We start from the raw sequence: 23,649 nt of genomic DNA on the forward strand, positions 1-23,649 counted from the left end.
GGGGGGGGGGGGGGGGCGGCATGCAGAGGAATTCCCCGCCCCAGCTCACCCATGCCCCACCTCCTCCCTGAGCATGCAGTGGCTGCTTTACTTCTCCTGCCTCCCAGGCTTGCGGCGCCAATCAGCTTAGGCACTGCAAGCCTGGGAGGCGGAAGAAGTGAAGCAGCGACGGCGTGCTTGGGGTGCTCATGCTCATGCGCAGAGCGGGGGTGAGCTGAGGCAGAGGGGGTGCCTCAGGGCAGAGGGTGGGGGATAGGGAGCTGATGCAGGGGGACGCCTCAGGGCGGAGGGTGGGGAGCTGCCGCGGGGGGGAGCACCTCAGGGCGGGGGCACCGGGGGGGGCGCAAGGTGGATGTTTCGCCTAGGGCGCAAAACATCCTTGCACCGGCCCTGATCACAGTCCTGGCCAGGAAGATAAGACAGTGCCTGCTGCTGTTGTGCCATTCTCCAGGAGGATGCATGCAACGTCCCTGAAAAAATCTATCCATTGAAAACCTGGCCAGTGTCCACACTGGATAAATGCCAAGAGAAGGCATGGGCTTCTAGAATGCAGGAGGCTAATACAAAGGGAAACCAGGGCTTTTTCACACACGTGGATCCACAAAGATTCTGGAGGAAGATTTTCCAAGGCACAAATGGAAAGTTAAGTGCCAAATTCCCATTGAAAGTCAATGGGACCTGGAGGCCTGCCTGTGCCTTTGGAAATCTTCCCCCCAGGTCTGAAGGTTTTCTCTGCATTTGTTGAACTGCCCTCCCCACCACCGCCACCCCAGCTGCTGCCCCAGAAAAGTCTGACAAGGACAGCAGGACAATGGCTCCATTGGATTGTCCACTCAAATTATAGAGTCATTTGTGTAATAACATGTCACGTTTTGATCTAAGCCCCTTTGTCTAGTTAATGTGATTGTGAGATTGTTAAGGTGAGAATGTACTGGCTCCTCTTATTTTATTAGAAACCCTGTGGTATGAAGCAGCCATGGCTCGTATTGACCTCTACCTGGTCTAGTGTCCATTGCTAACGTCCATAAGCCTGCATGTACATTTTCAGCTAAGCCAGAGGTAGTTTGTTGCTGCTGGATTCAGAAGCAGTCTCATGTGTAAGGACTGCTGGCGATGGGTGAAATGTACAAATTCAGAAGCACTGGGATGGAGGAAGGTTTGTGCTCTTTGCTTTGAATTGGGCTGGAAATCTAGGAAGATAAGCTTCCTCATAGGATTTCAAATCAGAGCTGATCAAAATTTTTCAAAAATTTGAAATGTTGATTTTTTTACCCCCACCACCTTTTCCATACCTGCTGTGGTCCCAGCCAAACCCACAGGAAGGCAAAATGAATTAAAAATGAGCTGCAGGGGAAACTTCATTGGGATTTATGCCTCTCCCCTTTCCTCCTCCCACCCCTTCCATTATGATTTATGCAGAAGGCCTGAAAGTGTTTAGTTAAGGGCCAGACTGTTATCCTCTTGTAGCTGCTGAATAAGATGCTGATTCCTGCATCATATGTTCACTGGGACTATTTATGCAGTAAGACTCTGAGACTCCATGTGAGAAAGAATATCCCTATGTGGCCTTTAATATTTTTCTTGTTCCTGCTTATATTTTACCTTAGAAATTTAGCTCTGTTTTGTCTAACTTGTTTTTCCTGGAAGATTATGGGTGACTGGAGGACTACTGGGATTATGACACCACTGGAATCACAGAAGTGAAACCTGAATATTTGAGAAGAGTGATTTTTAGTCAGTCTGTTTAAAAACCTTTGTTGTTATAAATAACAAACTGAAGCACCTGACAAAGAGATGGAGCGCGCTTTCCTTGTTATAAAAACAACACAGCCGTCCCGTCAGTTAAGGGCTGACAATAAACTCACAATTCCGTTGTCAAATCTTCCAAAGTGACTGACCAAAAAAAGCAGAGAAGAGAAGACTTCATATTCCTGATATTTCTAAGGGTATGTCTACACTGACTGAGGTTTTGCACTGTAAATTTCACCAGTGATAGGGAACTGGTGAAAGTAAAGCACTGGTTTGTGTACTCACTCAATTCCTCAGGTGTCCAAAAGTGTTTACACTACCAGCACTTCCATCACCATCACTAGTGAGAGCAGCGCTGTAGAGCAGCTATCCCATGGTACCGCTCTTTTGATAGGTCTTGTGGAAAGGGGGAGGCGAGCGGAAGGCATTCTGGGTCCCTGCTCAGTGCCTTGTGCTGCCCTGCTTCATGTCCCAGCAGCCCCATTACTTCCGTTTCTTTCATGGTATTTTTTTTAACGCTCCCCCCCTCCCCCCCCCGCATCTGGCTGCTTTCCCTGCCATATCTACAAGGAAAGGGAAAGCGAGTTTCAAACTTTACGGGGCTTACAGAGGGAGGGGTGGACATCCATTTATTTGGCATCAGAGCAGTGGAGATGCTGACCAGAGTGGTCACTTTTGGGATATCCTTTGGAGGCCAAAAGGTGTTTATGCTGGTAGAACGTCTTCACTTTCACAACAGTGCCAAAAGAACAGCGGTAAGATCTATATGCCTCTCATGAAGGTGGTTTTCTTTTTGCGGTGAAACTTCTCAGTTTCACTGCAAAAAGTCATTAACAAGTGTAGACGCTCTCATGGTTTTAGCGCAAAAAAGGGACTTTTTGCACTTTAAATGGTAATGTAGACATAGCCAAAGGAATAGACTGGTCTACACTGGCAACTTATGTTGGTGTGACTACATCTCTCATGGGTGTGAAAAATGCAGTTATGCCAACCTAACCCACAGTGTAGGCAGCGCTATGTCAATGGAAGGGCTTCTCCTATCAACATAGCTACTGCCTCTCAGGGACATGGAGTACCTATGCCAATGGGAGAAGCTCGCCTTCGGCCAAGGATTGCAGAGTCTCTCCATGAAAATGTTATTGAGATCTTTATGGAGAATTCACAGGACATCCTGTTGCACGTAAACAAACTGCTCCACATAGCCCCCACTGCCTAATTCTAGAGGGAAATGAAAAGCAAATAGCAACTCTCTCTCTTTTGGTTGTTCCACTACCTTTTCTAGCACATGTAAAAATGAGTAAATCAAAAGATGTATCCTGCTGCTCTGGAGGAGCCATCCCTGTAATATCAAAGTAAATTGCACACTTACCTGAGGTTCCAACCCCTGCATTGGGCTCACCTATGCTTGACTGGTGTGATTGGTTGGATTGCAGTGGAGTCAAAAACAGGTCCTGGCTTGCTGCACAGCAGGATGCCCCAATCTCCTGCCCCCATACTCCTCCTCCTCTTCCTCTTCCTTCTCCTCCTCCTCCCTGTTCATGACAGGGGCCTGTCACTTGGGCTCCTTGGAAGCATCCATGGGGCTCTTGGGGGTGGAAGTGAGGTCTCCACTGACTGAGGATGGCATGCAGCTCTTGGCAGATCTATGGCTTGGCACTGGACTGATTGTACACTTGCTGCAGCTTCTTAGTTTTCACATGGCACTGCTGTTGGTTTCTGTCATAGCCCTTCTCCTGCATCCCCCATGCAATCTGCTTGTAGATGTCAATGTTTCTACAGCTGGATTGGAGCTGTGCCTGCACAGCCTCTTCTTCCCAAAAGCACACAAGATCTAATATCTCCTGTCTATTCCAGGTAGGAGCGCATCTGGACCATGTAGCCAGCATGATCAGCTGTGCAGTTACACTCAACAATGGAGAGCATCTAGGTGTGCTCACCAAGCCAGGCAGACAGGAAAGGAATTTCAAAAATTCCCAAGGCTTTCAAGGAGATGGGGGGGTTTCCTGTCTACGTGATCCCTAGGCAGCAGAGTTCACAGCAGTGACCAGAGTGGGGCATTATGGGACAGATGATGGAGGCAGAAACGATTGGCTTAAGTAATGCAGTGCCTGAATTCTCACTGCATTAATCTAACTACATTGATTGCCTACTAGCCCATCTAACTGTAAGCAGAGTCTGAATCATAGAATATCAGGGTTGGAAGAGACCTCAGGAGGTCATCTAGTCTACCCCTCTGCTCAAAGCAGGACCAATCCTCAGACAGATTTTTACCCCAGTTCCCTAAATGGCCCCCTCAAAGATTGAACTCACAACCCTGGGTTTAGCAGGCCAATGCTCCCTCCCCAATTCTCCTTTGACACACAGTGATGATCTGTGGAAGAGGACTTCAGGCGCTGACCTCATTTGCATGGGCACACCAACCCTGCCTAGGTGCTCAGCATAATGGGATTGCTTGCCCAAATGATCACTTTTGGCTGGTGTTGGATCCCCAGTCTCCTTGTTATTGGGGCAGGAGTAATTAAGAGTTGTTATCCTTGTTGTGGTAATCAAAGGCAGCAAAACTGTGCTTGGCATACCCCAATTGAGGGACTTACCCTCAACCAAATGGCACTCGCTAGGCAGGGGACATGGGTTCCAAAGCTTGGGATGGTAGGGGGGAGTTTTAGATACTACTATTTGACCCTTCCTCTCTCCTCTGTGTAATAACAGCTGGTTAAGACTCAATTGAGAGTCTTGTTACACACCACAGATATCTAGGTCTAAGTGTTAAACATTGCTTGAGACAGTGTCTCTGATGCAAGAGACTGCTCAGGGTTTACCAGTATTGATGCTCCCCTCACTAACAGCTGAAATCATTGAGAGCTTTGTTAGGTGTTGAGACCTGAGCACATCCCAGTGATTGGCTGGCAGAGTGGCCAGCAGAGAGGCACGGTGATTGGTTAGTAAGGGGAGGAGAGGAGCCCTGCAGAGAAGTGTGGTGATTGGTCAGCAGGGCAGCCAGCAAAGAGGAATGGTGAGTGAGTGCCAGGGCAGTGAAGTGAGTAAGGTGCCTCTTACCCTCCACACAGGGTGGGAGGTGAACTCTGCAGATGCACCTCTGAACTCTGGGTCTGCCCTGACCAAGAACAACAACTGTTAGTGGGATGCAGAGAAGGGACGGACACGTTAAAGGGACTTTTGGTTGCTGGACATAAGAACCTGAGGGAAAAGGACACTGCCCAACTTACTTGGAGATGGGTCTTTTGCTCATGGTTTGTTTATGAACCCTGTTTGCAGTGTTTTCCCAATTTAATGCTGGGTTACTTCCCTCCTTTTATTAAACTTTTTTTGCTACATTCAGATTCTGTGCTTGCGAGAGGAGAAGTATTGCCTCTTACAGGCACCCAGGGGGTGGTGTGCAATTGTCCCAGGTCACTGGGTGGGGGCTCGAGATGGTTTTGTGTTGTACTGTTGAAACGAAAGCCTTATATACTGAACCTGTATTGAAGCACTGTACAAAGGAAGATCAGCTGGGAATATTGCCCAAGTTTCCTGACTCTGAGTTAGTGCTCTGGCTGAAGACTGTGCTGCTTCTAGTCCACAGTCCTGCTTTCTATGGCGCCCCATTCCACATGCCAGAGTCAGTGCTCTGAGGGGGGTAGGTCTGAGTCCCACATCCCCAGAGCCCTGATAGATTAGGAGGCAGGCAGGCAGAAGAAACTGTCCTCTCTTCCCCAAGTGTCCCAACTGTCTACAGAGCTAGCATAATAACCTGCTCAAAAGGGAAGCTGAACTCTGCTCAGAGGGGGGCAAGTGACTCCTTAATGAACAGGTGATTGGCTTGCTGGAAGGTGAGTGCAGAGCTGGGCTGCAAGGAAGTGCCACTGCAGGCTCTGGCTCAAGTCTGGGTGAAGGGACCTGTCCAGGGAGCAGTCAAAGAGCACAGCTACAGCCAGTCTGGCAGAGATCCAACCTCAGGGGAGGACACTGACAAGGATAGATGGACGCATAAAGTGAAGTTGAAGGGGCAATTGAAGCAGTCTATGCTACAAACTTAGGGCGACAGACCAGGTCCCTTCTGCTGATGTAAGTTGCTTGTTATGTTGAGTTAATTACTCTACCTCCACAAGAGGTGTCGTGCTTAATTCAATGTTGCTGGGTCGACAGAGAGGCAATGTAGATGCAACATTGTGTAAATTGACACAGCTGGCTTCCAGAAAGTGTTCCACTGTGACTGCTCTGGAGATTGTTTTTAACTCCACTGCACAGCAGCCAGGTACACAGGAAACATCCCCTCCCTTCTTACAGCCCCAGGAACTTCTGAATTCCCATTTACTGTTTGATCAGCGTGGAGAGCTTGGCAGCCCAGTTGATCATGGTGACTCAATGCCCCAAATGCACTCCAGGCTACAGTAATTAGGAGGTGGAGAATCTTATTGGTCTGACTGTGGAGAGAAGAGTCTGTGCAGCCACAGCTCCTATCCAGACATAGAAACGCTAACATCTACGAAAAGATCACACAGGGTTTCAGGGCCATCCCTAGCTATTCTGGGGCCCTACGCAGCCCCCCAGATGAGGGGGCAGGCCCCAGGCCTCCACGGGAGGGGCAGTGCTGGCTTGGAGGGGCATGGGGGAAACCACCTTCCAGCACTCACCGGCAACGTGGCAGGGGCCAGGTCTCTGCACTTCCCATCGCCGGTGAGCGCAGACCCGGCCCTGCTACAGAGCTCGGGGGAGTGGGAGCAGGGCTGGGGATGGGGTGGGAAGAGCAGGGTGGAGCAGGGATGGGGGCCCTGGGGAAGAGGCGGAGCAGGGGTGGAGCAGCATGCAGCTATGCAGGGCACCCTACGCAGCTGCGTGCTTTCCATATGGGTAAGGACAGCCTTGCAGGGTTTGGAGGAGAAGGGCTACACTAGGGACATGCAGCAGTGCCACGTCAAAATCAAAGAACTTCAGCAGGCGTACCAGAAGACAAGGGAGATGAACCGTCATTCTGGTTGTGCACCGCAAACATGCTGCTTCTACCATGAGCTCCATTTGATTCTCAGCAGTGACCCCACCACTACCCCAAATGCAGCATGGCTACCTCACAGGAGTCTGAGTCCTTGTCTACCTCAGGCAACATCGAGGAGGATATTCTGAAGGAGGAGGAAAATGGGAGACAGGCAAGTAGGGTATCCATTCTCCCTGAGAGCCAGGAGCTATTTTTAACCCCAGAGCAGTCCAGCCAGATGCAGGACAGCATCGTGTCTGAGTGTAATGCTGGAGAAGGCACCTCTGATGAGTATAGAATTGCAAGCACACTGTAACGGTTACATGCTCTTATAGTTTATGCTTAATATGAGAAAACAATGAGGTGCAGTGAGTAGCTGCTTGCCAGTGGCCACTGCAGCTATGCAGAGGGTGTCCCCTAGAAAAGACTGTTTATGTGCACAGTGATGGCTCAGGATTCTTCCATGGAGATCTCCAGGAAACTTTCAGAGAGATACTCTGCAATCCTTTGCAGAAGGTTTCTGGGGAGGGCTGCCTTATTTCTTCCACCATAGTAGGACATTTTCCCATCCCACTCCAGCATTAACTCTGCTAGTACCATTGTGGTACGCAGCATAAGAACGAGGTCCGTACCCAGATGCTTGCAGCATCGGCTCCCTTGCTGCCTCTGTTACCCTCAACAGACTCATATCACATAGGGTCGCCTAGAGGAGATGGTGGACGTTTTCATTACAAGTACTTGTACCGCAAAGAATAGAGCATATGATCCCTCGCCCAAGGTGAGTTCCGGGTCTCTCAACCAAGGTGTCCCTAACATGCCAGTGGTTTGGGTGCAGGAATTGGCATTGAACTCAGAATCTGCAAGCCCAGGGCGACTGCTATCAGCAGAGTTAAGGGACGGGGGTGAGGGTGGGGAGCTGGGTTTCCTGTGGTCTCTCATGGCTGCAACACACACCCCTCCCCAGAGCCACCTTAGACAAAGACCAGACTTAAGGAGGCTTAACACTGGTCCCTGGTCTCCAAACACCATCCATGTTGCTGGGGTGGGGCATTGTCCACCCACCCATCTGTGCTCCCAAAGTGGGTTGCCCACAAGTTGCTCATGCAGCTGGGCCACACTCACCATGGCAGGAACAGCAAACCGGTTCATTGACTAGCTAGGGATATTGATTATGTTCTGGCTTGCACTTCAGTGTAATAAGGGGAATGATTTTTAAATAGCAACTTTGTCCTAGAGCCAGGGTATGCATTGACAGCAGTTACCTTGTGCTTTGCATGCCTTACAGTGGAAAGTTTGGCCTTCAGCACAGCCTCCACACACAGCCTCCCGTCCCATGCCCCAACTCCCTGGCCCCTCCCACATCCAAATTCTGCTGCTGCTGAGGGGGAGGCGTGGAGCCAGGTAGGGAGCCTGACAGCCCTGCCAGTCCCCTTCCCCCCAGCACCAGTGGGGGTCCCAGGCCATGCACTGCTGCCCACCACCCCTCCAGCACCAGTGGAGGTCCCAGGCTACATGCTCCCACCCCAGCACCTGGGCCCCACACCCCTAGGACCCGCAGTGCTCCTGGGAAGAGTCCCCCCCCGCCAAGTTTTAGTGAGGGGTATATAGTAGAAGTCATGGACAGGTCACGGGCCCTGAATTTTTGTTTACTGCCCGTGACCTGTCCATGACTTTTACTAAAAATACCCATGAATAAAATGTAGCCTTACTCATAATGCTTTGCCTCTGTAGCTTTCTGCCTGGAATGCTTAGAGTCAGCAACAAGCATCCACGTCATACCCTGAGTGTCTGTCTCTTAGACAGGGCCGGCTCCAGGCACCAGCATTCCAAGCAGATGCTTGGGGCGGCAATCTGCAAGGGGCAGCAGTCTGTGTGTTTTCACCCCCAAGCAGAGTGCCAAATTGCCCCGGTGGACGGTGGTGGCAGTCCGTGTGCCGTTAGGGCGGCATGTGCATTTCCGCGGCGGCAGCAATTCGGTGGCAGCTTCTATGTTCAGCTGTCCACGGCGGCGCAGCTTCTGTCTTCCTGCTGAAGACAGAAGCTGCCACCGAATTGCCGCCGCTGCAGAAACATGCATGCCGCCCTATGGCTCACGGACTGCCCCTGCCGTCTGTGGCGGCAATTCGGCATGCTGCTTGGGGCGGCAAAAACAGTAGAGCTGGCCCTGCCACTAGACAGACTTAGTTCAGCAACTCTGACCCCAGCAGCCTGTCTATGGCCCCACACCCTCTCTCTGGATTCCACCAGCCTTGGTTACAAACAGGAGGGTGACTCCAACACACTCCAAGTCCTGAATTTCCCCAAAACTGTGTGCTCTGGAATGTCCAGCTCCCTCCTGGACAGTTCATTTGTTCAGTTGTTAATAAGGTTCATTTGTTCCTCTAAAGATACAAAAACCCACCAGTTTGCCACATTAACTGGAGTTTAATTCAAACACAGCACTGAGGTTTAGATTAATCGTAAAGCAATTTTATTGATAATAGGACATAGGTTAAGTGATGCCAAGTAAAAGGAATAAAGTTTGAAAGGACATAAAAGTGAAAACACACATGTAAAAGTCTAAAACTTAATCTACGAAGATTATACAAGCTTGGTTCAAGACAGGTTCTCACCTATATTCAAAAAAAGAACAGGAGAACTTGTGGCACCTTAGAGACTAACAAATTTATTTCAACATGAGCTTTCGTGAGCTGCAACTCACTTCTTTGGATGCATAGAATGGAACACATCTCACCTATATTCAGTTTCCTCAGACTTCAACTCCCCCTTCACTCCTTTGGTCAAATGACATATCTTTCTCAGCTTGCAAAAGCTCTGGCCTCTTGTGTCTGTTTAGTGATGGATACCAAAAGTTGACTTCTGTCTTTGCTTATATCTCCCAAAGTTCAAAGACATTGGCCACATCTATACGACGCGCCATTTCGGCGCGTTAAAATCGAAAGCTCGGAGTTCGATATATCGCGTCTCGTCTAGACGGGGATATATCGAACCCAGAGCGCGCTTACATCGATTCCGGAACTCCACCAAAACAAACGGAGTTCCGGATTCGACATGGCGAGCCGCGCACATCGATTCGGCGCGGTGAAGACGGGTGAGTAACTTGATTTTAGGTATTCGATTTCAGCTACGCTATTCTCGTAGCTGAAATTGCGTATCTAAAATCGATTTTCATGCGTCGTGTAGCTGGGGCCATTGTTTCAGTGGGCAGAATGACCTCATGCTGCTCTTCCCTTCCTAAGGGCTTCCCATTCCCCTGCTGATTTCTATGTAAATGGAGCTTCCATTGTTTCTGGTCACACCTTGCTTAATTTCACTGGAGACAGGAGATATCTGCCTTCTCTCTTGTCTGGAGGGGAACCTGTCTGTCCCTTTGTTTGGACACAGACTGTAAAGCATAATATTATTAAGTACCCATAATTCTTTATACAGTGTTAATACATATATTTTACAGTGATATGAATCACTACTGTCTCATAGGCTTTCATAAAAGACCTCACTATATACTATTTTAATACAGTAATATTGTATACAATCAGTTGATTCAATTGTTTCTCACTTGAGGTTCAGTCCCTCTTTATAGACCCATAAACCTTTGAAATGGATTCTTCTGAGGGTTACCTCTCAAAGGAAAGTTTATTCATGCTGGGAAGAAGGTGACGTGGAGTTAGATGGTGAAGGACACTCCCTGCTCTTTCTTTCCCCACTTGTGTTGGCTGAAAAGCAAATTGTTCTGTTTCCTGCCATCCCTGCTGCTTTGATGGTCCTATTTACAATGTATATGCAAATTGAGGTAAACACACATTCTTTTGTTTAGAATAGACCTATTAAATAACTCCCCTTGACACACCTGAGTTACACACCCTTTAGTCATAATTCCAGCACATATTCACGACTATAATACACATCATATGCATACACCACACAAGAATATTAATCATCAGTGATGATCATTATTAATGATCAATTAGTGTTGATGACTATTAAGGAATATGAATGATCATTAGTTTTCAAATGATACCTCACAAGCATATTTTGTACAAAAATTGTTACAATAGTGTGTAGGGTATCAATATATCCCCTGCATAAACTTATCAAGCTCAGTTTTAAAACAAGTTTGGTTTTTTTGCCTCACTGCTCCCTTGGAAGGCTGTTCCAGAACTTCACTTCTCCAATGGTTAGAAACCTTCACCTAATTTCAAGCCTCAACTTGTTGATAGCCAGTTTAGATGCATTTGTTCTTGTGCCAGCATTGGCCTTTAACTTAAATAACTCCTTTCCCGCCCTGGTGTTTATTCCTCTGGTGTATTTATAGAGCACAATCGCATCTCCCCTCAGTCTTCCTTTTGTTAGGCTAAATGAACCAAACTCATGAAGTCTCCTCTCATAAGGTCGGTTCTTCATTCCTCAGATGATCCTAGTTGCTCTTCTCTGCAGCTGTTGCACTCTGAATTCATCTTTGTTAAACATGGGAGACCAGAATTGCTCACAGTATTCCAGGTGAGGTCTCACAAATACCTAATAATAACACTTCCCTATCTCTACTGGAAATACCTTGCCTGATGTATCCTAGGACTGCATTAGCCTTTTTCATAGCCTCATCACATTGGCAGCTCATAGTCGTCCTGAGATAGACTTATACACCCAGGCCTTTCTCTTCATCTGTTGCTTCCAGCTGATATGTCCCCAGTTTATAGCAAAAACATTTGTTGTTAGTCCTTGCACTTTGCACTATTAAATTTCCTTCCATTTCAATTACTCTAGTTTTCAAGGTCATCCAAATCTTCTTGTGTGCTGTCCTGGTCATTCTCTCTCTATTGGCAGTACCTCCCAAATTTGTGTCATCATCAAATGTTATTAGTGTACACCCATGTTTTGTGCCAAGGTCTTTAATGAAAATGTTAAATAGGATTTGTCCCAAGACTGATCCTTTAGGAACTTCACTAGTAACCTTCCTCCAGCCTGATAGTTCACTATTAAGCATGGACTGTTGTAGTCTCCCCTTTAACTAGTTCCTTACTCACCTTTCAATTCTCATAGACTCATAGAATCATAGAACCACAGGGTTAGATGGGACCACAAGTGTCATCTAGTCTAACCCCCTGTCAAGATGCAGGATTTGTTGTGTCTAAACCATCCCAGACAGATGGCTGTCCAGCCTCCTTTTGAAAACCTCCAGTGAAGGAGCTTCCGTGACTTCCCTAGGCAGTTTGTTCCATTGCCCTTCTGTTCTTACAGTTAGGAAGTTTTTCCTGAGATTTACTCTAAATCTGCTGTGCTGTAGTTTGAACCTATTGCCTCTTGTCCTGCCCTCTGTGGCAAGACAGAACAATTTTCTCCGTCTTTTTAGGGCAGTCTTTCAAGTATCTGACAACTGCTACCATGTCCCCCTTAATCTTCTCTTTTCCAAACTAAATATATCCAGTTCCTTCAGCCTTTTGCTCATATGGCTTGCATTTGATCATCTTTGTCACTCTTCTCTGGATCCTTTCCAGTTTCTCTACATCCTTTCTATACAGCGGGGGTCAAAATTGAACACAGCACTCCAGCTGAGGACTAGCCAGGGCTAAACAGAGCAGTACTATCACCTCCCCTGACTTGTGTGCTATGCCTCTGATAAGCTAAACCAAAACTGCATTTACTTTTTTTGCAACTGCATCACAGTATTGACTCATATTAACCCCCATTTTCTCCCATTTAACTAATAATTTCCCATGTAGAAAATAACAGAACGTCACTAGCCGTCACCTTCAGCCCCCAACTAAAACCTCTCCAACGCATCATCAAAGATCTACAACCTATCCTGAAAGATGATCCCTCACTCTCACAGATCTTGGGAGACAGACCAGTCCTCGTTTACAGACAGCCTCCCACCTGAGCATATCCTACCTCAGCAACCTCTACCCCATCACTAAACACGTACCCATGAACCTATCCTTGCAACAATTCCCAATTGCCAACTGCTGTCCACATTATCTATTTCAAAGTGACACCATCATTAGGACCGTTAAGTCCATCAGCCACGTCATACAGGGGCTCGTTCACCTGCCATCATCTCAGCAACGTTGTATATGCTTCAGTGCCAGCATCATGCTCCCTTCTTGCCATCTAACAGTCTTGCCAAACCGACAATCTCTATGCAATAAGAAATAAATGGACCCAAATTTAACTATCGACAGGTCCTTAACATTCAAATAACCAATGGGAGAACCACTTCAACTCTTCTAAACCCACTCCTCGACAGACTGAAAGGTGGCAATTTTCTACAAAAAACTTCAACAACGACTCCAAAGAGAGACTGCTGCACCTTGAATTAATATGCATTATGATCATTAACTTTGGTTTAAACAGAGACTGGGAATGGTTGGGTCATTACACTAATTGAATCTATTTCCCCATGTTAAGTTCTCCTCACACCTTCTATGGGTCATCTCGATTATCACTTCAAAGGTTTTTTTTCTCCTGCTGATGATAGCTCATCTCAGTTGATTGGCCTCTTACAGTTGGCATGGCTACTTCTACCTTTTCATATTCTCTGAATGTATAAATATCTTCTTGCTGTATGTTCCAGTTTATGCATCCGAAGAAGTGGGCTGTAGCCCACGAAAGCTCATGCTCAAATAAATTTGTTAGTCTCTAAGGTGCCACAAGTACTCCTGTTCTTTTTCCATGTAGAAATGTATCAAATGCTTTACTGCAGTGGTCACCAACCCATCAATCATGATCAATTGGTCCATCCTGGTGTTTCTGCCAGTTGATTTTGATCTCTGGGCCGCTAAAAGTCTGGCGGCGCAGCTTGCTGTGTCCCCATGCTGTTCTTGGAAGCAGCTGGCTGCTGGCACGTCTCTGTGGCCCTGGGGTAGGAGGGAGGAAGGCGGCTCCATGTGCTGCCTCCCACTCCCAGCACCATCCTCAATGGGAGCTACGGGGGCAACACTTGCGGGGGCGGGCAGCACACAGAGACCCACTGCCCGCCTCCCCCGTAAGGGTGCAGAGACGTGCCAGCAGCCAGCAGCTTCCAGGAGCGGCGTAGGGCCACAGCAGGCAAACAGCCTGCCTGAGCCCCGCTGTGCCGCTGACCAGGAGCCACCTGTGGTAAGCACCTCCCAGCTGGAGCCTGCACCTCACACTCCCTCCTGCACCCCAACCCACTGTCCCAGCCTGGAGTCACCTTCTGCACCCAAACTCCCTCCCACAGCCTGCACCCCTCACTCTCTACTGCACCCCAACACTCTGTCCAGCCTGGAGCCTCCTCCTGCACCCAAACTCCCTCCCAGAGCCCACACCCCTCACTCTCTCTTGCACCCCAACACGCTGCCCCAGCCTGGAGCCCCCTCCTGCACTCCAACTCCCTCCCAGAGCTTGCACCTCTCATTCCTACACACCTGTGATGAATTGGGGATTTTCCCTTGTTATGTTGTATGTGAGCCTACATGAGTCTTACTGTTGTGCATGAATGCTGTGTGTGCCTCAGTTTCCCTGTGTATTGCAGCAACAACTAAGTGGCGGGACAAAGCATGTGTGACTTTTGTGGGGGTTGCTCCAGCTGCCTGCATCAATACTATGGTCACCCCTTTGTAACCTGAGACCCAGAAGTGGGATGCAACCAAGTGACTCTTGCCCTGGGAAGCGAGACAAAGGCTGGAGGAGCAATGGGCAGGGCAGGGGCCAGGCAGCTAGAAGCAAGTCAGTCTCAGCTGGCTTGGGGCCCAGGGGGAGGACCAGAGCTCTGGTTCCCCTCCCCCGAAGATGGGCTTGGCTAAAAATCACTGATTTCTGTGCTAATAAGTTCTGTCCTACGCTGTGCTCCTGTTGACTAATAAACCTTCTGTTTTATCAGCTGGCTGAGAGTCACGTCTGACTGCAGAGTTGGGGTACAGGGCCCTCTGGCTTCCCCTGGGCGGACTCGCTGCAGGAAGCTCATGGTGTGGAAGGGGATGCTGAATGCTCTGAGGTCAGACCCAGGAAGGTCGAAGCTGTGTAAATTTCTTGCCCTGGAGACTGTATGCTCAGAGAGAGGAGGCTCCTCCAGAGTCCTGACTGGCTTCGTAGGGAGTAGTTCCAAAGCATCATCCCGGTGATTCGTGACAACACCTCATAGTTAAGAATGTTACACTGATTAGTGACAATCCCTGAAGGATTTTGGATCTATAAACCACAAATGACATTAATATAAAGTAAAACTCATGAAATGTCCAAGCAGCAAAGAGTCCTGTTGTACCTTATAGACTAACAGACATATTGGAGCATGAGCTTTCGTGGGTCAATACCCAGTTCGTCAGATGCAAATGTCCAGTGGATTCTATGAGATTAGGTGCAGTGTGACCATAAGACTCCGGCACCCAAACTCCCTCCCGGAGCTTGCACCCCTCACTCCTGCTCCCCAGCTCCCTGCCCTAGCCCAGTGAAAGTGAGTGAGGATGAGTGACGGGGGGGGGGGGGAATTGAGTGAGTGGGGCGGGGCCTCAGGGAAGGGATGGAGCCTCAGGGAAGGGATTGGGTAGATCCTGGGTTGATATTAAATTCAGGAAGTGATCTTTTGCATAAAAAGATTGACGACCACTGCTTTACTGAAATCCACATTGATTAGATCTACTGCATTTCTTTTGTCTAGAAAATCAGTTCTCTTCTCAAAGAAAGAGATCAGGTTAGTCTGACACACTCTACCTTTTGTAAAACTGTGTTATATTTTATCCCAATTACCATTTACCGCTATGTGCTTAACTATTCTCTTTCAAAATTTGTTCTAAAACCTTGCGTACAAGTGAGGTCAAACTAACGGGCCTGTAATTATCCAGATCACTTTTTCCCCCTTTCTTAAATATAGGGAACTATATTAACAATTCTCCACTCACAAGGTACAACCCCCAAGTTTACAGATTCATTAAAAATCCTAGCTATTAGGTTTGCAATTTCATGTGCCAGTTTCTTTAATGTTCTTGGATGGAGATTATCTGGGCCCCTCAGTTTGACTGTTTGAGTTTGGCTTCCATATTGGGTATGGTAATTTCTATTTCCATATCATCGTTCCCATTAGCCTCCCTGACGCTGCTCCCAAGCTCTTCATTACCCTTATTAATAACAAAGGCAAAATATTCATTTAAGTGTTGAGCCATAGCCATGCCTAGATTATTTTTAATGTCCACCACCATCCTTATTGGTTAGGAGTCCCCCTTCTTCTTTCTTTGTTTTATTTTTATTTATATAGCTGCAGAACCATTTACTAATTGATTTTAGTGTACTTTGTAAGGTCCAACTGTGCTTGGCTTTTGTCAGTTCTCACTTTTTCTTTATACATTTTGACCTCCAAGAGGTAGATTTTCTTGCTAATCTATCCCGTTTTCCATTCCTCGCAGGCTTTCTCCTTTCTCGTAATCACCCGTTTGAGATGTTTGTTCATCCAGTTTGGTCTGCAACCCTTCCCAATGAATTTTTGTCTCTTTGCTTGGGATGCAGGCTTTAGACAGTTTCTGCAACTTTAACTTAAGGTAATTCCAAGCCTCTTCCACATTCAGATCCTTGAGTTCATCAGTCCACTTCCCTGACTACTTCCCTTAATTTTTTAAGGTTTGCCTTTTGGAATCAAGGACCCTAGTTGCAGACTAGTTTTGTTTATTTTTTTATTTAGTTTAAATTAAAGAAACTCATGATCACTCAAAAGTTGTCCTCCATAACCAGTTCTTCTCTGAGGTCCAATACTAAATCTAAAGTGGCATTAGCTCTTGTCAGTTTGGTGATTATGTGGTGAAGAAATCTGTCAGCTATTAGTAGCATATTTATCCAGGAAATTAAAGTATCCCATAATCACACAATTCCCAGTAGTATTCATGTCATTAAAAACATTAATGAGGTCTCTTTCCATATCCAAATTGAATCCGGGGGAGGTCTGTTACAGTCACCAAGTACTATCCTACTGGAACCTCTGTTACCTTTCTTCTCCGAAGTGATTTTGACCCCAACAGATTCCATTTTATACATTCCATCACTTCTAACTTCTTTACAATCTACCTCATCATTAATGTACAGTGCTATTCCACCACCTTTATCTTTAACACTACATACTCTTCTATACCTGTATTTCAGTCATGGCTACTATTCGCCCATGTTTCTGTTATCCTTATAATATCCGGTTTCACTTAATGCACCACTAATTCTAGTTCCTCTATTTTGTTACCCAGGCTCCTTGCATTGGTGTTCAGACATGTTAGTTGTTTCTGTTTGGCTTTGCCCAGATTCCTCACCCAGTTAGGTGCAGCCATTTTATTGTCAGTATCTCATACCTGACTGTTACTGTCAGTGGCAATTGCATCTTTGTTCCTAGATATATGAGTTTACATTTGGCCACATCAGGGCCGGTGCAAGGATGTTTCGCGCCCTAGGCGAAACTTGACCTTGCACCCTCCGGCCCTGAGGCCCCCCCACCCCGAGGCAGCTCCCCACCCTCCACCCTGAGGCACTCCTGCCATCCCAGCTCACCCCTGCTCCGCATACGAGCACGAGCACCCCGAACACGCCGTGGCTGCTTCACTTCTCCCGCCTCCCAGGCTTGCGGCGCCAATCAGCTTAGGTGCCAAAAGCCTGGGAGGCAGGAGAAGTGAAGCAGCTATAGCGTGTTCAGGGAGGAGGCGGGGCAGGGATGAGCTGGGGTGGGGAGTTCCCCTGCATGCTGCCCCCCCCCTTACTTGCTGCAGGCAGCCCTCTCCATGCTCCCCTGCCCCAGCTCCCTCTGCCTAAATGCCGGCGGCGACCAGGGAGGACCAAGATCTGTCCGCTGCGGTTGCTGCTGAAGAAAATGGCGCCCCCCAAATCCCAGCGCCTCACCTAAATGGTTGCACTGGCCCTGCCTGCACTGCCCTCAGGCCCAGCTCAGTCCCTCTGCCAAAGAACAGCACATGTGACACAAGCAGAGGCGTTCCCATAGGAGGCATCACCACAGAGCTGTGGGCTCATCTGCATGGCCTGCTTCACCCTGGTGGAAGGGCCTGCCCTGTCCCAGTGTTGAGATGGCTGATTCAGCCAATAGTGCAGTTTGTTCACACAGAGAGAGCGTCATGAATGATCAACCTGAGTGTTGGCATTTTCTAGAGGCAGGTGGTTCCTGAGTGCAGTGCAGGGACTAGAGAAGGGAGGCTTTGGCACCTCCCTGATGTGATGCTGCGGGAGGCAGGGGACAGAGAGGCCACAGTACAGGTCAGAGCAGCCTGCAGACAGGCCCTAGCTTGCGCCTCCCTACCTCCTACTGCCATATTCCCTATAGGCATCAACGTGTACCAGGGGATCCCTAGGGTGCAGGCCCTGTCTCTTCCTGCCTCGATCTGCCCTGAAACAATCCCCCTGTGCCAGAAGAATAATATGGGGTTGGCCACTGAGTTCCCCAGGGGGCCATGCAGCCCCTTGGTGCCAGCCCAGCTTCACCCACTCGCACACAAGCAGGTGCCAAAGCGACTGCACAGAGGAGGAGAGGAGCCTCCTGCTTGAGTCCTATCTTGAGCTACCTCTCTCTATTTTCAAGAAAACCCGGAATTCAAACACAAAACACTTTGTAAAAAGCAGTTCAGGTGGCTGAGAGGACAGTGACGCAAAACCCAAATGCACACGCTAGAACACAGCACAAAACCATTCACCTACATCCCCTCCCTTCTCTCTCTCACTCACACACTGCCCATTCCCCCAGCCAACCAGTCCACTCAGCTACTGTCCCACAGTCCAGACCCTTAACTCTACCCTCCGTGGAATGCCATGAAACATGCTTAACAGCTCCGAACAAAAAGCTACATAAAGAAAGTATGCAGGCAGAGATCAGCAATGCACCCTGCTCAGGACACATGACCAAGAGCCCAGGGACATCTCAAGATTATTCATACACCCAAAAAATATCTACATAGTAGCTGAAGCTTACAAGTCTCTCATATGCTACCTGTCACCATTTACAAACAAAAGTCACAGCACACAAACACTGCAATCTGCTGCAATTATGAACTACACAATTGCAGAAACCCATCAAAAGTTGGAGCATGTAATATTGCATCCAGCTATAACAATATGCTACCCACAAATCAAAATATTTGGTTGGTAGCCTACAACTGTGAGATGAAGGTTCAGTGTCTTAATATAACAATGCCAACTCCAAAATACTGCCACATTTACACCTACTTCTACATATACTCTTATCATTGCGCAGATTTCCCATCTTAAATTCATACTGAACACATTCAAAATAAATATTTATTTAAAAAAAATTCTTTAAGTGACACCTCTATTGGGAAAAATACTAGTAACATATTCTAGTTCACAATATTAAGGTTACAAACAAAAAGGAAATATTAGTTGTGATTCTTGACAAGTCCTAAACGCAAATAATCCGGATTCAAGCTAACCATGAAAAAAAAACAGATTGATCCCATAGGAACAGTGGCATTAAACAGGCCCTGTCTACAGGTGTGTTTTGATTTTGTAAACACTTCCCTGCTGGGCTAGCCTGGGGCTTACAGATGGCAGAGTTAAGGGTATCTGGGTGGCCTGCGAGTGTGGATAAGTACAGCAGCTTTTCTCTGGGAATGGATGGTATCTGGAAACAGGGATGTGTGGGGCTGAGGTACCAAGATACGTGGTGTTACACTGTGTTGTGTGTTCCAGTTTTGCATTGTTGTCCCTTAGCAACTTGTTCTCCTTGATGTTACCTTAATATTGCACACAACCCTTTAGCAACTTATTTTTTACCACTGTAACCTGTGTCCCTGGGGACACCCCTAGGTGAGTCACCGCAGCAGGGACTGACTCTGAAATCTCTGCTTCCCCATGCATGAGCTGCTGCTCCCTGAGCTAAAAAACCCCAATGCTTGGCCAGGCTACAGCTCCTCAGCCAGGCTGAGGGAAGAGAGCCTCGAGGGTGGGGATGGGTCACAGATCTCTGAACTAAGGTGGGAACTAGAGAGGTTCCCTACTGGTGCCAGGCCCGCCCAGGGACCTGGGGCACTAGCACGGCCAGGCTGGGCACCTCGCTGGCTCCCTGGGCTGCTAGAGACTGGGAGGAAGGCTAGAAGGGGGGCAGCCGCGGGGGTAGGTCCCTGCCAGCCGCCAGGACCTAGAACCGCGGAGGGGAAGGGGCTGCTCCTGGGCTCCCATCCAGCCGCCCCCGCGCCGGGGCTCCCCGCACGCGGCCCCCTTACCTCCTCCACCAGGGCGGCGAAATGCTCCAGGGAGGAGGCAGGTAGGTCTCCGTAGAGCAGCTCCTCGGGGCCGGGTGGGGCGCTCAGCGGCCCGGGCCCCCTGCGCAGGAAGAACAGGGCCTTGCTGCGGCCAGGGCTGGCAGGGAGCTTGGTGCGGAGCTCCAGCTGCCCCACCAGGCTCAGCGTCACCAGCAGCAGCAGCGGCTGCCTCGCGGCGCCCTCCAGGAAGCCCTGCAGCAGGGGCTGCACCTTGGGGCTGCCTGCACAGCGCTCCCAGCGCTCCGGCTTCAGCCGCAGGCTCCGCACCATGCACTCCCCGAGCAGCCGGACGTGGGGATCTGAGGTGGGGGCGTCCCAGGAGCAGCGTCAGGGTTTTTGGCTCCGTAGGCGGGGGTCCTTCCTCGCTCCCAGTCTTCGGGGCACTTCAGTGGCAGGTCCCGGAGCGAGTGAAGGACCCACCGCAGAATTGCCACCGAAGACCCGGAGAGCAGAAGGACCCCCCGCCGCTGAATTGCCGCCCCCACAAATCCTGGCAGTCGCCTAAATGGAAGCGCCGGCCCTGGGCCACATTGAAATGCATTTGTGCCCAGTTTACCAAGCAATCCAGATTGCTCTATATCAGTGTCCTGTCCTCTATCTTATGTACTGCTCATTTAAACTTTGTGTCATCTGCAAACTTTATCAGTGATGATTTTATGTTTTTTCCCTAGTGATTGATAAAAATGTTAAACACTGGAGAGCCAAAAACTGATCCCTGCAGGACCCCCCTTGCTACACACCCTCTCAATGATGTTTCTCTGTTTATAATTACATTTTGAGACTTATCAGCTAGCCAGTTTTTAATCCATGACCATTTTATGGTTTTGTGCTTTCACTGTAGGTTTGCTGTGGGGACTTAATCTCACATGCAAGTCACTGACTGTTCCTTTCAATGACACTAAGAGTCTATCCATACCACAAGGAGGCCAATAAAAATGTTAGATCTCTGCGTGCTGTAGTGACTCCTGCCTCCCTAAATGATAGAAGGGTTCACCACCCCAAAGCAAGGGGACAGGAATGTGGGACAACAGATGGGTAGTGTACAGGATTTCAGTAGCATCCCATTAAATAGTTTGCGAGCCCTCTAGTGGTGCTCACTGTGTTCTCTGTGTTAGAAATCACCAGAAATCAGTCAGAGCAGCAGTGTGTGTATATGGCTAGGGCAGCATGTTGTGTGTGTATTTAGTAAACACAATCATTTGGGACCCAACTCTGCCTGTGTGGTTTCTTCTGTAAAGAACAAAAGACATGCCATTATGTCTAAGAGGGGAACCTCCCAGCACACACCTTTCTGTCTGTGTTCACCATCCTTCAGACATTGCAGGCAGGATAAGGATTAGCCTCCAGGAGCAATGATGGGAATTTTGAACAACTGGAGCTGGTGTCTGACTCATAACTTCCTGTATCCCATCCCATTCTTCCCTTCCCTAGATATGGGCCTGGTTTAGGTGGTAGAAAGTCAGAGACATAAAGGAAGTTTCCAGAGAAAATGGTGGGGTCTTTACAAGTCATCACATTGCGCAAAATCATATTTTGTAAACTTTCCAACTCCTCCCTTCCCCTGTCTTGCTGGTTCAACAAGCTCCACTCCAGTAGGATGATGAACTCCGCAGTCCCTTATTCCAAACAAGAGATGTGGCAAAAGCAAGAATAGGCATCTTAGAAGGCAGCAATGGCAGTCTGCAGCTAAAAGACATCTGGGGGAGCTGGGCTGACCTATATTATCTATAATGGCCCCTAATGTCTATGAACCCCCTTTGAATTTACCCTCCATATCTCCCAGCTGACCTAGCTGTCTCCAAAATCTGCTCTGTTTGGTGGATTATGAGCCACATGAAGAAGTATTTTAGCACCATGAGATGCCACAGATGTTGAGCCCTAGCGTTTCCTGTGGCAATGGGTGAAGTTGATCATTCCCCAAACATTGATAGCGAACTATGTCTTCTTTCCATACTAACACAGCTAAGCTTCAGGTCACTGAAAACCTCTCCTGCGTCTCAGTTTGACTCCCTTATAGTTCCCTTTCATTCCATCTCACACACAAAATCAGTCATAATATGTTACATACAAAATAGGTCAAATTTACATGAGGCCAGACTGGAAAAGAGTCTGTTAAAGGCAGGTAACAGACATGATATGTGTTTTCATCAGGAGAAGGCTGCTGTGCCCAGACAACTCATCTTTCCCTTGAACTCCTTGTGTCTTAAACTCAGAATATTAAGATCCACAGATTACCAGGTCTTTCTGCTTGACATGATCCTGGGCTTTCCATCGCAGGTGCATCTCTTTTTGAGGTTCTTTAAAACACTGCATCTGGGATTACACCTTGTCAGTACTAATGAGAAAGATTTCCTCCCAGAGCCCAGCTCAGGATCACACTCCCAGCTGTATTGCATAATATTTGTTTTTGTTTTCTGAGACTTTGAGGAAGTAAGAATCCCTCCTGCCCTGCAGAAAACCCAGAGTCTGCTCAGTTGCACAGGTGGGCCTGTTCAGCAAGCCAATGGAGCGACTCCGAATTTACAGAGGTGTAACTGAGAGCAGAATCTTGCCCACTGTATCTGGCAGGGACAATTTACTCTTTCCCATAAATCCAAAGTTCAGCACAATCGCAAGCAGTGCTCAGTGTTTTTCACATGCTTAGAAACTTTAGCTTTTGCCCTTCCTCCACACAAGAGAAATAGGAGAGGAGCCCAGGACCTAGCCACAGTGGGGAAAAAACACCTACCATGTTCACAGTTACTTCACTGCAGGCAGAAACATAGTCATAATTGCAGAAGATCCAGCAACCAACAGGACAATAGGCAGACTACTCACCCTGATTTAGTCCTTGCATCCAAAGGAATTAAAGCCCTTGAAGATGAGGTCTCATTGTTCAAGCTGTTTCTTAAGGGAGGCAGTTGCTTTCTTTATATCACAAGATTCACTGAGGTTCAGTAAGAGAGAGAGAGAGAGGAAGGCAGAAGGGGAGGGACTGAGAGAAGGGCCCAGAGGCCGTATAGAATGACAATGGAAGGAAATGCTTTATCAAACCTAGAAAGCCTGGCCAACCGGGCCCTGGGAACGCAGCAAAAAAAAGACTTGGAGAAGAAAAGTTAGCTAAGCTGTTCTGGGTGCCTCTCTTGGCCACACATAGCCCCGCTCCCCACCAACCCCTCATAACACAGGCACAATGCAAGATGATGGAAACTGTCAGAGGCAAAGCATTTTTTGATTAAGCAAAGAGAAGTTTTGGCATTTAAAAAACAAAAAGGAATTGGAATCCAAAGTGCTCCCCTCCTCCCCCGACTCCAGCCTTCCAAGTTTCTATGAGTCAAATGTTAGCAATGTGTTACCGAAATGTTACTAATCTGGTATGCAGCATCTGAGAGGGTTTAGCTAATAAAATTTGTGTTTGTGGGCTGGGGGAAAGTTGTCATCAGAGAGCATTTTCTCCCTTTTTTGAAGTGGAGGAGGAAAGAGTTCAATATCTTCTTTGGGTAGGGTTAACTAACATGTAAAGCTGACATTATATTGATTTGGAGTTAACCCACCATTCTCTGCATGAAACACAAGGGGAGGTCACATAATTTTTTATTATTATTAAGACAGAGATGAAGGGTTATTATCCTTATATTACAGATGGGGGAAACTGAGGCCCAGAGAGATCAAGTGACTTGCCCAAGATGATACAGGAAATCCAGAGCTCAGCCAGGTTTGAACCCAGAGCTTGCGAGATCCAGG

The 23,649-nt window shown here is 48.1% G+C and overlaps 1 protein-coding gene across 1 annotated transcript in view; it reads right to left on the reverse strand.

Moving 5' to 3' along the window:
• Positions 1-22,908, reverse strand: part of HDAC7 (histone deacetylase 7) — a 258,212-nt gene extending 235,304 nt beyond the window's left edge. The window contains exon 1 of the mRNA XM_075061049.1: positions 22,744-22,908. Coding sequence (XP_074917150.1) covers positions 22,744-22,762 — 19 coding nt within the window. The 5' untranslated portion in view covers positions 22,763-22,908. The remainder of the gene's footprint in view (positions 1-22,743) is intronic.
• Positions 22,909-23,649: the final 741 nt, after the last annotated feature.

Source organism: Chelonoidis abingdonii, chromosome 26, assembly GCF_003597395.2.
Source record: "Chelonoidis abingdonii isolate Lonesome George chromosome 26, CheloAbing_2.0, whole genome shotgun sequence".
Taxonomy (NCBI): Eukaryota; Metazoa; Chordata; order Testudines; family Testudinidae; genus Chelonoidis; species Chelonoidis abingdonii.